Raw genomic sequence first — 16,394 nt, 5'->3', positions numbered from 1 at the left:
AAAAATCTTATAGTTTCTTTGCTTTTGCTGAACTTCATTGAAACCTAAGGCACCCCCTTCACATTTCCGGGTCAGTTTCTCCAGTGACTTGCTTTTCTGCTAGTCTTTAACGAGTCTATTACTATGATTTCAGCTTGTCATGCACATAATAATGAAATTGTTAAAAAAATCCAACATTTATTTAAATTGATTAGCCATACCACACGTTCAACTTAACTTCCTCCCTGAAAAAAGTTAATGACTTGTGAAAAAGGAGAATTAAAACTCTGCATATATTTCTGTAAATGTTTTTAGACTATTAGAGAATGGCTTTTGTTACTTGTTAAATAGTTTAAATTTTTAATTTCCAATTATTTTGAACCAGATATATTACCTGATGATTGCCTGAATTTTCTTTAAGAATAGGGGCATCAGCGTGCTGTCTTGTGATATTTACAACAGATATTTTAAAGATCAGTAAACTGTTCAGCAATCCAACTGGCTCTTAAGAAAATGAGACTTTGGCTTTACAGTGTGGGCTACAATCTGATTTGTAGTTCGTCTGAACCAGGTATTTGGCACAATCTGAAATTTACTACCCAGTTCTCTGGAGGAATGGCAGAAAATGGAAATGAAATTTGGGGGGCACACAATGGCATAAATGTTCAGCAGGGAATGTGAAATTTTGTACTTATAAATGTCTCAGAGGCCAGTAACAACTCTTCTCACCTCCCACCTCCTCATAAAACCTGGATATCTAAAGAATTCTTGTCGCTTAGGTGTCAGTAACAGAGATTAGTCTGTTCACCTTTGGACCAAATCTCCTCCCCGATTCTGATTTGAGGATAACCTAGACCTGAGTCAAGATCAGTTTCTTGTAAAGATGGGTTTGCAGGGTAATATGACTCTCGATGCTTTCTTCTTCAGTGGCTGGTCCTTAGATATGTAGAGGTGACAGGCTCTATTAATTATTTACAGCAGCTCCAGTTCTGCCTGTTATTTTATCTCCACTGTAAGGCTACTTTCATGCTGAGGGCTGGCCAAGGCATTAGCCACGGAAAATTGATCTAGAAGTGAACACCCTCCTATTTGGGGTATGATGAGGTGTTTTTTTTTTTTCTCCTCTCCCTCCCTGCTTTTCATCTTTCTCAGCCTCAGTATCCCATGGGATTAAGATAATCTTCAGTAAAATAAAGAAATAGAGACCTGATGATCAAAATAACACAACAAAATTGCAGAGAATAGTTTGTCTTGGAGATAGTCCACTCTTAACAAACTGAAAGATTTAAAGCTTTCTCACAGTAATATGCAGTAAAAACATGGCAACTTTCATTCTTACCATGGTGTCAGATGCAATGGGCAGAACTTCAAGACTGGAACAGGGTACCCTCATCAGTACCAGAGAAACAGGAAAGACAAAGGGGATCATAAGGTTTGAAGAGGTGAGAAGGAGGGACCAGAGAGAAGGGATTTCTGAAGTGAGGGACTGATGTAGACTCCATGGAAAAGCTGCTTTTAGAACCGTGGAAAAGTGCTTCAAGTTACTTTCTGGGGTAGGTGTGTATTCATGATCATAGAGTTGTAAGTTGGTTTCATTTCTGATAATGGACTGCACCTGTACATACTTGCAGACATTTCAGGTGAAATTCCAAGGTTATATACAAATATGGGAAGATTCTAGCTTTATATGAACATAGAACCTACTGGTAGAACCGTGGTTTTACTTTGTAGTGAACCTCTAGAGTCAATATTGCAAAGCTATTATGAGTCCAAAACCCAATACTTCCTTAAAAAAAAAAAAAAAAGTCGGGTTTAGAAACTTTGTTTTAAGGAGACTCTTAACTGTGTCTGTGAATTCCTGAATGATAAAAGTTGTGATTTTCATGCTTGCTATGATATTGCTAACATCTATTATTGTGCCTGGTAGATAGAAGAGTTCTGATGAGTAGTTGTTGAACTGATTGAATTAAATCGAGAAGTAGCAATACAGACTCATGGGATAGCTATAGCTGTTTGCCTGAGTCCTGCAGTACCGAGAGAGTAAGAATTAAGCACCAAGGTCTTAAAGTTAGTACCTAGCTGGTCTTTTTGGATGAGAAATAGTTCATTTGAAGGGGATGAGTGGGAGAAGAATATGATATGAGGTCTTCTACTCCATTAATTACAGGGCAGCTTTCCTTTGCCCATCCTCTATTTTTCCTGATGTTATTTTGTGCCATCCACAGCTCCTCGGTACAATCGTAATCGTGTATTTTGCTTTGGTCTTAATGTTGCTCGTAAGGGAAAAACCAGTGTTATGTGTTTTCCCAAGGAGATGTTGTCCCAGGACACTTCTCCCAAAGGACTGCGGCTCTGATTCATCCATTCTTTATTTCTTTTGATTGGTTTGGTTTTACTTTATTTCTACCCTTGCTAAATGTTAATAAAATACATGCCATTGAGAAATATATTCTAGAGGATACGAAAAGACAGACCTCATGGCTATTTACTCTGCTGGCAATGATTCTGCTCTCAGTACCCCAATATTCCCCAGTTTGAAGCTCACGCTCCATGACTGCTTTCTGTTCACAGTTGAGCTACATAATAAAATGGGATTCGTGCCACCCCTCCCTTGCAGTGTGACAAACCTCTGGTAAGAGGCTGATGCTAAGTTCTTTGACCATCTCTCTAGCTTTGTGTTTTTTCCTCTCCCTCTGTTATCAGGAATGTCTGAAAACAAAGTATTCTACAGCTGTGTGGATTATGTGACAAATGTCTAAAGGGGAAACATTCAATGTTTGCATCTGAGGACTTCCCTTTGTTTTGTTTCCTTCCAATATGAACCTTATAGAATAGGTCAAACCCATGAACTTGAACTTGAGTTTGCCAGTGAGTCTGCTTGGGCTCTGGACTTTACCTTGATGACACTTAATAAACTTTTATTGTTTTTTTTACTAAGAATCTTTAAATATCCTCGTCATAGACCACAGGAGTGATGCTATTATTAAAGAAAATTGGGGCTTCTTGTAAACATTCTGGAGAGTCTTTGACCTCTGGGAAAGGATGGGCCTCCCGCTTGGCTTCCAGCTGCTGAATCTTCCTTTCCTTTTCTTCTAAAATTTCTTCCAGCTGAGTGATCTTCTCAGTCTGATGGGAAACCTGGGTCGACAACTCCATAATCAGGTTGATTTTTCGGTCACCTTCTTCCACAGGCGAGAGACCACCACAGCACTCTTGCAGTGAGCTGTCTTCTAAAGCAAACAAGAAAAGGAAAGTCTGAACAGTTTTAATCGGATTTCCCAGAACTCAAAGAGAGGGAAGATGAAAAAGCTTCATTTCTCACGTTCTTAAAAGAGAACACAGATGTTGCGTCATCTGGCCAGATATACTGAGAACGGAATCTGGACCCAGTGTGGGGAAAGACTCTGGGTGCTCGTGAAAAGAAATCTTAGAAGCCTCTGGAGAGGGAGGAGAATCAGTCTTTGCCAACTCTTGTTTATACGCATTTAGCTTTCAATTAACCATGGGAATGAGCTGTCCTTGAAAATCCAATCTACAAACAATAGCCATCTCAGATTTCATGTTATCTTTTCTTAAGAATTCTTCACAAGAGCTACAATCAAGTAGAAATACACTTCAATGTGAATTTTAATTTGACTGGAAAAAAAAAAGTTGCCATCACTTTTGGGAAAAGTGGTAATGAGAATAGACTAGTTTCTTAACCCAAGTCAGCTTTAGAGTTGGCAGGGGTGTAATTTGAGGTGATCAGGGAAACTCTGTAGCATGGTATAAAGATTAATCTCTTTTAGGTCTGAATACTTTTCAGCATGTCAATAAAACCACAAATGCCTCCTGAATGTAAAAACTTATCTTTATCAATTTCTATCAGCTAACCCCTCAGATAAGGATAAAGGTCTGAGTAAGGAAGGAGAGAGAGGCTCTGTCAAAGAGATAAAAGATTAGTGAATGGCAGCAGGAAATCCTTGAAAACAAATATCACGAGATGGTCAAAAAAATTTAACTACTGAAAGGAAACCTCATTCTACTAGATTTTAGCAGTACCACCCTCCGCATCACTCTCATCCTGAAATTCCGACCATTAAAATAATTTCTCTACGTTGTACAAAAGGCAGACTTCAGCTATAAAAAGTAAGGGACATCAAGGGCTTGGGTACCATGGTAGGATTAATTGAGCTAATAGCATATGAATGAACTTGACACATGGTGTCGACAGCAAATTGCTGTAATTGAAGGTCCAGCCTCTACTCAAACCGCAGTGAAAGCAAACCCACAGCTGCACCTGAAAGAAACATAACGTTAAGTCCAGGGTACAAAGGCCTGCTACTATTGTGTACCTATACACCTGTTAAAGCTGGGGCAGCTTTGTTGTGATAGCCCGTGCAGGCAGGGAATCACCCATTTCTCAGCAAATAAAACTAATTTGTGGCCATCATTTTCTCGAGAAGTCAGGGGGTGAAAGCTTGAGCACCACATTGCACACTGGACACAATGCTTTGGCTTCACAAAAGTGATGAGAGGAGAGACCAGGCTGTTCTCTGCTTTTAGAAATTACTGTCAGCAATGTACTACGTTTCAAGAATCTATGGAGAAATCTTTGTTCTGAACATATGAGATTCTAACGATAATATTTAAGGAGATGGTAGTTTGGGTCTCTTTCTTAAAAAGCAATGAAAAAAAAATCTCAAATTGCAAAGAAGCATTTAATTTGTGCCCTCTTCAAGAGGCCTGTGCTTTCAAGCCCAGGAGAGGGAGTCCATAGGAAGGGGGGGGGGGGCTTCCTCATTTGCTGATGTGCTGGGCCTCACCTTTCCTTTTCTCTGACTACAGCTGTGCTGCCCAATATGGTAGCCACTCACCACATGCTGCCATTAACCAACTGAATGTGGCTGGTTTGAATTGAGATGTGCTGCAGGTATAAAATACATATTTGATTTGGAAGGCAGTTTGAAAATAATGTGAAATATCTCATTACGCTTAAAAAATGGATTATGTATTAAAATGATATATTTTAGATATACGTTGCACTAAAATATATTTTTAAAATCAATCTTACTCATTTGTTTGTTTTTACTTCTTAAAAATGTGGCTACTAGAAAATTTAAAGTATCATTTGTGGCTCTCATTATAGTTCTATTGGATAGTGCTGAGCTGGAGTTTCCTTTTGGATGAGCACTCTTTTTTAACATCTTTATTGGAGTATAATTGCTTTACAATGTTGTGTTAGTTTCTGCTTTATAACAAAGTGAATCAGTCATATATATACATATGTCCCCATATCTCCTCCCTCTTGCGTCTCCCTCCCACCCTCCCTATCCCACCCCTTTAGGTGGTCACAAAGCACCGAGCTGATCTCCCTGTGCTATGCGGCTGCTTCCCACTAGCTATCTGTTTTACATTTGGTAGTGTACATATGTCCATGCCACTCTCTCACTTCGTCCCAGCTTACCCTTCCCCCTCCTCATGTCCTCAAGTCCATTCTCTACGTGTGTGTCTTTATTCCTGTCCCGCCCCTAAGTTCGTCAGAACAATTTTTTTTCGTTTTTTTAGATTCCATATATATGTGTTAGCATACGGTATTTGTTTTTCTGACTTACTTCACTCCGTATGACAGTCTCTAGGTCCATCCACCTCATTACAAATAACTCAATTTTGTTTCTTTTTATGGCTGAGTAATATTCCATTGTATATATGTGCCAGTCTTCTTTATCCATTCATCTGTCAATGGACACTTAGGTTTGGATGAGCAGTCTTTGAAACACAGGTGGATGTGTTCCCTACAGATGGCTCTAGTTAACATGTACAGTTGTTATTCGGGAGCGAGGATTGCTGGTCCTCAACTATTAGCACAGAGATCATGTCTTCTGTTACTCTAGAAGGTAGAGGCATGGAAATCTGGGCTTGGGACAATGGGTTCTTAGGGGTTGAAGTGAGTTTCAACAGGAGAGGAAAGAATAGAAGGGAAGTGGCAGCAAGAGGCAGTGGGAAGATGTTGAGGAAAGGAATGGCAGGCAGGATAGAGAGGGCTGGGCACCGTGAGGCTCAGGGACAGAGGGGGCATCAGAAGCATCTCTCCTTGTCTATGTCTGTCAGATTCTCCTTTCTCGTTGACCTCTCCTTCAATATTTTCTTTCCCCAGTTTACCCTCTCTTTTTAGGAGAAGTTATTTTCTACCAATTGCACAGGAAAGAAAGGAGTTTAGCATCACTCCCAAAGGCAAACGGGTCAAAAATATATTTTTTTAATTTGTTTTTTTAAAAAATAATGCAATATAGGTAAGATACTTTGTTCACTGAATTCTAATGATAAAGGGGTAAAAATGCAGCAGGGTGGCCTTACATAGGCAATCACAGTCACCAGGTCTATATCCTCTGTCTCTGCCCTCTCGGAAGAGTGTAGTAGAGGGAGAAAGTAGAATGACAATGAGAGAAAGAGAGTCAGGGTGTCTTGGTTAGCTCAGGCTACCACAACAAAATACCGTAGACTGGGTATCTTAAAGAACAGAAATTTATTGTCATAGATCTAGAGCTTGGAAGTCCTAGGTCAGGGTGCCAGTGTGGTTGGGTTCTGGTGAGGACTCTCAGCCTGATTTGCAGACAGCTGCCTTCTTGCTGTTTCTGCACATGGTAGAGAAAGAGATCACAGGTTCTCTGGTATATCTTCTTATGAGGGCACTAACCTCACTCAGAGGGCCCTGCCCTCATGACCTCATCTAACCTAATTACCTCCTAAAGGCACCATCTCTAAATACTAGTACATTGGGGGGGTTAGGGCTTCAACATACGGATTTTTGTGGGGGACACAATTCTGCCCATAGCACAGGGAGAAGATAATTGGAAAAAGCGTAGCGAAGAAACATGAGGCTGAAAAAAGGAGAGATGGCATGAGACCTTTGATTCCTACTGTAATGTTTTCATGTATTACATGAAAATGCCGATAAGGAGACAAGCTAAACAATGGGTGCACCAAAAAGATTTCTCATACAAGTATATTTTACCATTAAATGACCTCTTTACACATATAAGAAAAATATTTTTGTTCCATTTCTAAACACGTATGAATAATAAAAGTGTTTTAAACTTTTCAATAAAGTGAGGGACTCCAGGATTCACATCCTATTTGTATTGGAAATAGCCCAAGGCCACTCCAGTAAGTTTTTCAGACTCTACCACTAACCTTCGCATAATCTGGTCTGCACTGCTCTTCCCTACTCCAAACTCCCTCATCTGTAATAGGAAAGGATGTGTGTCCCTAAGGTCCTGACAGCTCTACATGCCCCCAGATCTCAAACACCTGTTGTCTTCCGAGGCCTTTTGCTACAAGCTCAGATAGTCTTGCCAAGGCCATGGCTGCCTGAGATGTGGAGGATTCTGTCTGCTGACCTGATAATCTCAGGTTTAACCTCATACCCAGAGGCAGTAGGAGACCCAGAGACAAGAGAGAATCTTCTCTCTGTCAGACAGAGGGGGCAAACCTGATTAGCGACAGTCAGGGTATGACGTCATCACAATTGCTACTATTGTAGAGGCTTTTACAAGCATACATTATTTTTCAGGATTTCCCCTCTTTCTGCCTTACAAAGGTGGGAAGCAGGAGTGAGACTGTGGGTTTAGGGTCATGGCAAAGAGGAGGCAGGAGAAGGGGTGGTGATAGTTGTGCAGGTTTAGAAAGAGGACAGACAATAGGAGCCTTCTTCTTCCAGCTGGGCCAGGCTATGTTCAAGTTTCTACGTCACCCTTGAAGGACAAAATGCCTTTGGCCATTTCCAGCTTCCCATTCTTTATACCCTCAAAACCTTCATGCTCTTAGCAAAGTGTCACATGAGAGTCATGTCAAAAATGACTAAATTGACAACAGCAGAGGTAATTGTAGTTTGAGAAGCTTAGGGACTTAGAGTTGGAATGTGCACTTTGGGGGTGCTCTGATCTCACCTGTACAGGAATTATTTCTGCAGCATCCCTAAATGATGATTTTCTAAGTGGCTTGCAGACATTGGTGTCCCTCAAGCTCTTCCTGGGTCAGCTGCCAATCGTAATCAAAGAATGAAATTTGCATTTTGCCACAAGTGCAGCTGCCTGTTGTTATAGAGCTATCTGACAGGTGGAAGGCTGTCATGGACAGACTGGAGGAGAGCAGGGTACAACTTACAGCTCATCAGAGAAAAGAGATGTAGTGTAGAAAGGTGGCCAATAAATGGCTGGAAAACTTTTTAAAATTTTTATAAATATTTCTTTCTAAAAAGGGGTGTTCCCCTTTCCATCCCTTTACTGATGTCACCACCCAAAAATGTTCATTGAACAGAGAAACGCTGAGAACTACTGATCGAGCATCTGATTCCAATACCTCTAACAGTGGGAAACACACTTCTTCCCAATTAGATCTCAAGCATCCTTCATGGTCATCTTTTTCATTCATTCATTCATTCATTCATTCAATAATCAGTTCGGTAACTGGGACCCTGCACATCGAGAATAAATCAGATGCCTGCTGGCTCCAGTCACAGTTCCATGGTTGGGTAGGAGAGGCAACACTGAGTTAGGCCCTAGAGGACACACAGGATTTAGCTTAAACAAGCACCTCCACTGGGTACTCACCTGTGGACATTTACTTTTCTCTCTGCCTTTCAAGCTGAAGGCTGAGGCTGCCAAGTATTTACTCAATAAGAAAGACTCCCACTGGTGAGGTGATTAAATACCTCGCTCCCTCAGAGGCACCCAGGATTACTGAAGTCTGCCTTCAACTCTGCCCAGAGAGGTTCCATTAAAACATAGGTTGGGTATAAACACTCTCTTGTCCAAAATTCTTCAGTAGTTTTTCATTTCATGTAGACTAAAAACCCAAGTGCTTACACCGACCCATGTGATCTGGCCCCCCTGTGCCTCGCTGACACACCTCCTAGGCCCCCTCCTCTCCTCATTCACCCTGCTACATTCCCACCAACATCTTCGCTATTCCTACCAGACCCAGCATATTCCCACCCCAGGGCCTTTCCATTTGCTCTTTCCTCTGCCTGATAATGGTACCCCTGATCTACACATGGCCAGTTCCCTCAATTCCTTCAGGTCTTTCCTCTCCAAAGTCACCTTGATATAATGAAGCCTTCCCTGGCCATCATGTCTGAAATGTCAACCCAACCCCCATTGCTGAACATTTCAAATCCCTGTTCCCCGCTTTGGTTTTACTGACATGCTACATCTGACTACTCTACATTTTATTTTTATCTTGTCGCTAGTCTCTCTTCTCCACTAGAATAAAAGCTTGGTGAGGGCAGAGTAGCTTCACTACTGTATCCTCTGTTCCTAAAACAGCCTTGGCGCATAGTAGATACTCATTTGTTAAGTGAATAAATGAATGAAAGTTAAGTGCATAAATGATACAAAATCACCATGGCAATGATCAGTCCAGAGGTTTCAATTGGTATATCACTAGGCTGGCCCCTTGGTTTTTTCACCAGGCACATTTTTTCTTCAAACAAAAAATTTCACTACTGCAATCTTTAAAGATAATAAGCTGTTATGATTGTACAACATTGCAATTAACTTTTCCAAGTTTAATTTTTTTTTAATAGAAAAGTGGAAAAGTTAGAGTAGATCTCTTCCAGATCTATGGCTTAGATTCTATAAGCTATAAAAATGGTTTTCTGAGTTGTCCACTCACCTTTACAGAATCTGGATACCTCTTCCCAAGATGGATTTGACCAGCACTGCAAGTGACATACTATTACAAAAAGAAACCTGGTAAGGCAAGATTATTTACAACTAGAGTCAAAAGACAATCCTCCAAGCATGGCTTGAACATGACCCTTACCCTGAAAAAGCAAACAGGAAACAAATGGCCAAGGAAATTGGCATTCCAGAATCTAAAATTCAGATTTGGTTTAAAAACCACAGAGCAAGACAGGGACGATTGGGGTTCAGCTCCTTCTTAGGAGAAGACCAAATCCATGGACAGAACCAGCCTCAGCCTTATACTCAAGAATACTTACCACAAGGAACCACACGAGACCGGACATCCGTCCCAAGATCTCAATCAAACATTCTAGTTCAAGTCTTCAAGAGGAACCAATTCCTTGATAGTGCAAACAGAAAAACACTAGCCAAACAGGCATTCCAGAATCGAGAATTCAAATGTGGTTTCAGGACCCAAGATCTCTGTACCCTGGGCAGAGCAGAAGTGAGCCTGTGAATTCCTTGGTAGATGGCCCAAATGGGAGACCTGGTCTGACAGCTCTGCAACACGAAATTGACCTGTGTACTCTCCCACGCAGATCTCATCATTTTCCTTCCTCCAGTTCTTTCAGCAGGAACCAACCATTTCTACCTTTCTCCCATCCCACGCATCCTCTGTCCCTTGTGTGATCCAAGGACAAAGTGTCATGATGCAGCCCATGCAGGCTGTGCAGGGAGGAGAGAACTCTCCTCTACTCTAACACTTGGGAATTATGTGCCAGTACTGCTGACTATGGGAGGAGACCCAGATACTCAGTATCCTTTCTGACCCCAATACCAAAAAGAACACCAGGATCACCAAGAACAGACTGACATGGGACAACTGTAGTTGGAAGACTATTCTCAGCCTCAAGCTGAGCACAAAAAATGACCACCACAGGATCTGGGCCAGGTGGACATATCTGACTTTCTGCAGTGGTGGGATGAGTGCTGCCAGGCTCTGATTGCAGAGTGGGATCCTCAAAAAGGGACCCACTGAGACAGACTGGTGGCCACAGCACACAGAGTCATGCCCTCAGCCAACAGCACCAGCAATATATAGAAACCTCAAGAAGCCTTTAGGTCAATTCCTGCCATCCACAGATTGTCAGTAAAAGGTACAAACTTTTTTGAATCTTGATCCCCAGAAAGAGGACCCTCCAGGATTTTCAGGCTCTTCTGAACACTCTGCAAAGCTCAGCAGGGCTTGGGCTTCAGGAGGAAGAAAATAGCATTCTGAACCTGATCCAGGCCTCCTTTTTTTTTTTTGATGCAGATCAGAGCAATTTAAAGAACAATGAATAAGGAAATCATCCTGTCAGGGACAAAACTAAAGCAGGGGAAAGGAAAAAACACTTGAAAACCAACATGGGGGTTGTTTTTCTTGTGGGCAGTGGTTATCTTCTGTACTCCACTAAGTGAAGGATTGTTTCCAAGCTCCACACTGCCTCTGGAAGCACCATGGGCACTAGGTGGTGGACATGTCTGCTGAATTCTTGCAGAAAAAAAGTATTTTACTGACGAATATGACCTTCTCTCTGTAACCACCATGTCCTCCACAGTCTGGAAAATCCACAAACTGTAACCTAACTCAGGCGAGAACAGATCTCTGAGGGACATATTAGAACTTCTTTCCCTCCTGGCATCATGAGAGGGCAAACTTGAAATTAGTTCACTGTGTAGAAAATGAAGGGATGCTGTACTTCCTGATGATGTGAGCTCTTAAAAGCGAGCTTTTCCCCAAAGCTCCGAGGGTTTAAATTGCGAACTAGATACTACCTCAGCATCCATCATTAAGGGAATGATTAAATGGATTAGGACAAATCCATAATACTGAGTAATTTTCACTTAGAAGTGTATTTTTACTTTGACTATTTAAAACATACAAAAAATTACAAGGAAATTATAATAGCAATACCATATCATCACTGAACATAGTCTAATGATGCTAATATTTCCACATTTTTAGTTTTTTGTATATATTTGCATATATGTATATATATATGCCCATAAGATTTCTCCTCTTATTATAAATACATTATATATTAATCTAAAACCTGGGATAACCATTCTCATTCTCAGTCTTCTCCCTTCTTTTGAAAAGGTAAATTCTGAAAACAGATTTTGGTAGATGTGGGTTTACCTTGGCAATAAAAATGTCTTTAAAAAAAAAAAAATGGTTTTCCAAGTTGGCACCTGGCAAGCCCTGTCAATATGGAGAATCCAGGGCCTCACTGCTGAAATTCTGCTCAGGTGAATCTAGGAGGATGTCTGGGAATCTATATTTTTACGAAGCTCCCTGGGTAATTCTGATGATCAGCTGGTTTTCGCACTTGAATTTCTGCTGACCTACAGTAGACATGGCGTACAAAGCTTTTGGCGAAGTCCTAAGAGGCAGGCCAGGAGCCCCCTAGGCAAGCCCCTTCTTGACAAGGCTGCTGTGCACGGAGCTAGAGGAGAGAGGTCACGTCTGATGCGCTCTTCGTGTCGCTCCCTGTTTACCCGAAAGGGCTCCGCCTGCAAGTGTAACTAGCTGACCCAATGCATCCGTGGTCCTCACAGCCCTGCTCCTCCTCTAATTGTCTTAAATCTCATCTTGCCAGTTCTAACGTGGCTAAATTATCTCCAAAATACCCAGAGAAAATGATGAGTGTTTGGGAGGTTTTGTTTTTGCTTCTGTTTCCCAGGGCATGGATGGATCCATTTCCTCAAAATCTGATCTGGAGAGGAGTCTCTCTTTTCCTTCCCATGAGGAGTGAGTGGGAGGGGGAGTGAGTCAGATGAAAGGAAGGGAAGGGAAGGGAGAGATCAAGCCTTGGGGTGGAAGCATGGTGACCCCCAGCTTCCAAAAGTGTTTAACAGCCACCATGGCCATATAGGGAGCGAGTGAATCCCCTCTGCAGATCTGAATCCAGGGTTTTCTTCTTGGAGCTTGCTGGAGTCGTGATATGTCCAAGAAAACTGATAAGAACACTGTCGCAGAAAGACATGTGAATACCTTGGCACTAGCTTGGGAGGTGGGGGAGAGCTGTTTGTATGGGAAAGCAAGTGAGAACGTCTCAAAGATGGTGCCACAAAATGAATACAGGCTGGGACATGATGGAGGGGGGAACACCCAGTGGCCAGAAATTGCTGGGTGGGCAGAATGTAGTGCTGTGTTCCACCTCCTACCTACACCAGTAGGGCAAAGGTTTTGCTAGGGTGAGGGTAGGACAGCATAAGTTAACTTACTCCATCACTCCCTTTCGGGGCATGGTTCCTTCCCACCCACTGCAGGGTCTCAGATCACAGCAGACTGTTCTGCAGAGGGGTTCTTTGATAAGACACAAGAACACTGGCAGCGTAGCAGTGCACCTGAGTTACGCCAAGAGGAAATCCATCTCAGCAGAAGAAAGGTGTTTTGGAATCTCTCTCACCTCTTCCTATGAGCAGCCCTGAAGTCCCCTCCCATAGGTCTGGCTCCTCAGAAGAGAATAATGGATGAACACAATGACTGACAGCCTGGCCAGAGGCTGAAAGGTAAATATGGCTCCTGGTAGGGAAACAGAAAATTCAAGGGAACGGGAGACCCAGGAGTTTGGGAGAAAGGAAGAAAAGGAAGAGACACTAGATGAAGGACAATTTTTGTGCTTATCTGAAGTGGAATCCATATGGATTCTACGGAAGTGAATCCGTATGGACTCAAAGTCACTTGGAGGAATAAAATAAAGATGATTTCCATCATTTGAACCACGTGTTGCACTAGAGCGACTAGCAGTGAGACTTTCCTGCTTTTCTTCCTGGGTGCACGGGGGTTATATGAGCCTAAGTCCTTGTCAAATGAGGAATGCCAATTTACTTTGTGTTAATTTTCAAAAGATAATATAGTTTCTGGTGTTGTATGGCATTGAGAAATAAAATGATGCTGTAGTAATAATAGTATTGGCAGGGTTATTTTTTGCTAATGAAAATTAGCTGTGGAGAAAGATGGGATAAAGGAGTCATCATTTTTGTTGACCAGGACTTTGCTTGTGTAAACTATGTAGGGGAACGGGGTTTGTGGAGAGGAGGTAGAAGTCATTTTAGTGTCACTGACTTGACACTGCCATTACATGTCTGTGACAACAGGACCCTTGGGTGCAATCATGTTCCTATGCAAAATTTTGAGTGACTTGTACAGCTCTGCTTCACAACACACAGCTCTCTTTCTTCCCTCTCACCTTGCCCCTCATTTTCTTCCTTTTGATTGATTAGCCCTGGGCTGACTGTGATGGCACCATTGAATTTTTCCAGTCACCAAGATACAGTGCTAGGTCTGGACTCAGTATTTCTTGGCTGGAGTTAAGGAATCTCTGCATAAGGTGTAATAAATTGCAAAAAAAATACTACAGTGGCAAAGACTCTCTCCTTGACCAAACTTGAGTCAGGCTCCTCTGGGCTGTTTTCTTGACTAGACCTCATCCTTGAGCCTTGTCCTCAAGAGTCCAGTTGTAGCAAGACTCCTGCTAAGTTACTTTAGCAAGAATCTCCCATCCTTGGTATCTGATCACCCTCAATTTCTGATCAAATTCCTCATCCTCCTCCACCCCAGGTGATATCTGGTGAGTAATGAGAAAAATCTATCCATTATCGGAGGCCCAGAAGCTGCTTAGCCAGGGGACTTGGATTTCAACTAAGGGAAACTCAGGGTTCCCAAATGGATAGAGGTCTGGATTCCAGGCCCTCCTGTATCCTATGGAATCTTATGCCATTGTTAGTCCCTCTTCCTTGTAAATGTTAACTTTTTACTGGCTCCAAGCGATTAGCATTTAAATGTAACTCAGTTGCTACCATCTTAGAAAGGAAATAAAATTTTTTTACTACTTGAAGCCTCTTCAGCTGTTGCTCTACCACTGTATTACCCTTCACGGATACATCTCTTGGAAACGTTGTCTATACTGTGACTCCCTTTCCGAATACCTGCCTCACATTAACCCATTAAAAGCACTCTAACTTTTGGTTTTAACGACATTACTAAGCTAGGATTTGCTGAAGTTACTAATGTCACTGAATCCAATGGACTTGCTTCAGTGTTCATCATGAATGACCTCTGAGCACTTGCCACTGTTGACAGCCCCCTTTAAAACACTCTTCACTTGACTTCTATAATCTAATGCTTTGTTTTCCTCCAAACTTTCTGAATACTCCTTTGGTCTCATTTTGTGGGCTCCTCAGAGCAATTACTGCAGGGAGATCCTTACATTCCTCGTCTTAAACTTTCTTCTTTCTCTCTATAGATAATTTCATTTACTCCTGTGGCCATGGTTGTAATCTATTTGTGTAAATGATGCCCAAATTTACAACGCTAGGTCGCACATGAGCTCTGGACCTTGGACTCCTCTCTTGAGATATCTCATAAACTTCTCAGATAAAATATGTCCCCAGCTGAACTCATTATCTAACGTACAAAACTGATCTCCTTCCAGTATTTCCTAGCTGAGTAAAATGGCATCGCCACGCATCTACTTGCTAAGGACAGAAACCTGAGAGTTACTTTAGATTTCTCCTTTACTCCCAACCTCTTCCATCCATCTTGTCACAAAGTCCTGTAGATTCAAACCTCTAAATAATGCTTAACTCTGTCTAATTGTCTCCATACCCATGAGGTCAGGCAAGACGCTCCTGCAACATCTTTCACCTCCGTGGCCTTGTAATTCTTATGCAAAAATTATTTTTTAAATCTCTGTGAGGTACTATTTTATCAAGGACTTTTCCAAACTCCACTATTTGCCCCTCAGTTTTAGTCCTTTATGGCCAAAAGGAACTAACAAGCTGCTGGGGACAGCTTATCAGGTGATACATATGGGCTTTAGAGTGGTACACCTGAGCACTTGGACATTTATTGCTGGAATCTACAGGGTCCAATTAAGAAGAGACCAAGTGAAAAGTGCGTTTTAGGGAACGAACCATAAAAGTGGTTTAAGTGCATGAGAAGCAATAGTAGATTTGAAATGCGTAAGAAAATATCAAAGGAGGGAGGCCCTTGTACACTTGAGAGGAATTACAGAAACAAATACTGCTTATCAGTCTTACCTCCTATACAAGTAATTGTACCTACCTTTATTTTTATTAACTTTTTCTTTCACTTTTTTTTTTGTGCAATTGGTGTTAGTTTAAATTTCACAGAAATTAGACAATAGTAAGTTATTAACAGTTAACGGTACCTGACCCAGGGATGGGTGGGGACCAGGCGCACCTCTGTTAAGTTAAACTGGTGACATAAAGATGTTCTGTTCCTGAGGACAGCCTGTGGAGCATGATTCTTTCACTTCCTCCTCCCAGTGGAATGCCATTCCAATTTTATCAGCTTGATTTTATTTTTTTGAAATTTCAAGATGTAATTTCATCTTGAAATTACAAAAGATAATTCAAAAGCGATGGAGAAATTCCCCAAGAGGGAACTCAAACAAGCTGTTCTTTATTTAGGAAATCTTCTGATATTTCGTGCAAATTCATAGACGTTTTCTCATTAGTCACCTACTCTGTCACGTAAATTATACGCCTTGAGAACATGATCAAAGCTAATGGTAAAGGAGCTATTTTCAGGTTGGGCTTAAGTCCAAGGCACTTTAGAGAAGCATAAAAAATCGTCTAGGAGACTAGTGAAACACTTAGCAAAATGCTTCCATCCTGATACTAGGAAATTTTATATATATTTTGGATGTATTGTACATAAACTTTGGAAAAATAATA

At 41.5% G+C, this 16,394-nt stretch overlaps 1 protein-coding gene across 1 annotated transcript in view; it reads right to left on the bottom strand.

The window, feature by feature from the left end:
• Positions 1-2,922: 2,922 nt before the first annotated feature.
• The window catches only part of CCDC192 (coiled-coil domain containing 192), a 159,963-nt gene continuing 146,491 nt past the window's right edge, over positions 2,923-16,394 (bottom strand). The window contains exon 5 of the mRNA XM_059919093.1: positions 2,923-3,209. Coding sequence (XP_059775076.1) covers positions 2,923-3,209 — 287 coding nt within the window. The remainder of the gene's footprint in view (positions 3,210-16,394) is intronic.

The sequence above is a fragment of the Balaenoptera ricei genome, chromosome 3, assembly GCF_028023285.1.
Source record: "Balaenoptera ricei isolate mBalRic1 chromosome 3, mBalRic1.hap2, whole genome shotgun sequence".
Taxonomy (NCBI): Eukaryota; Metazoa; Chordata; class Mammalia; order Artiodactyla; family Balaenopteridae; genus Balaenoptera; species Balaenoptera ricei.
This window is presented reverse-complemented; position numbering and strand designations above follow the sequence as displayed.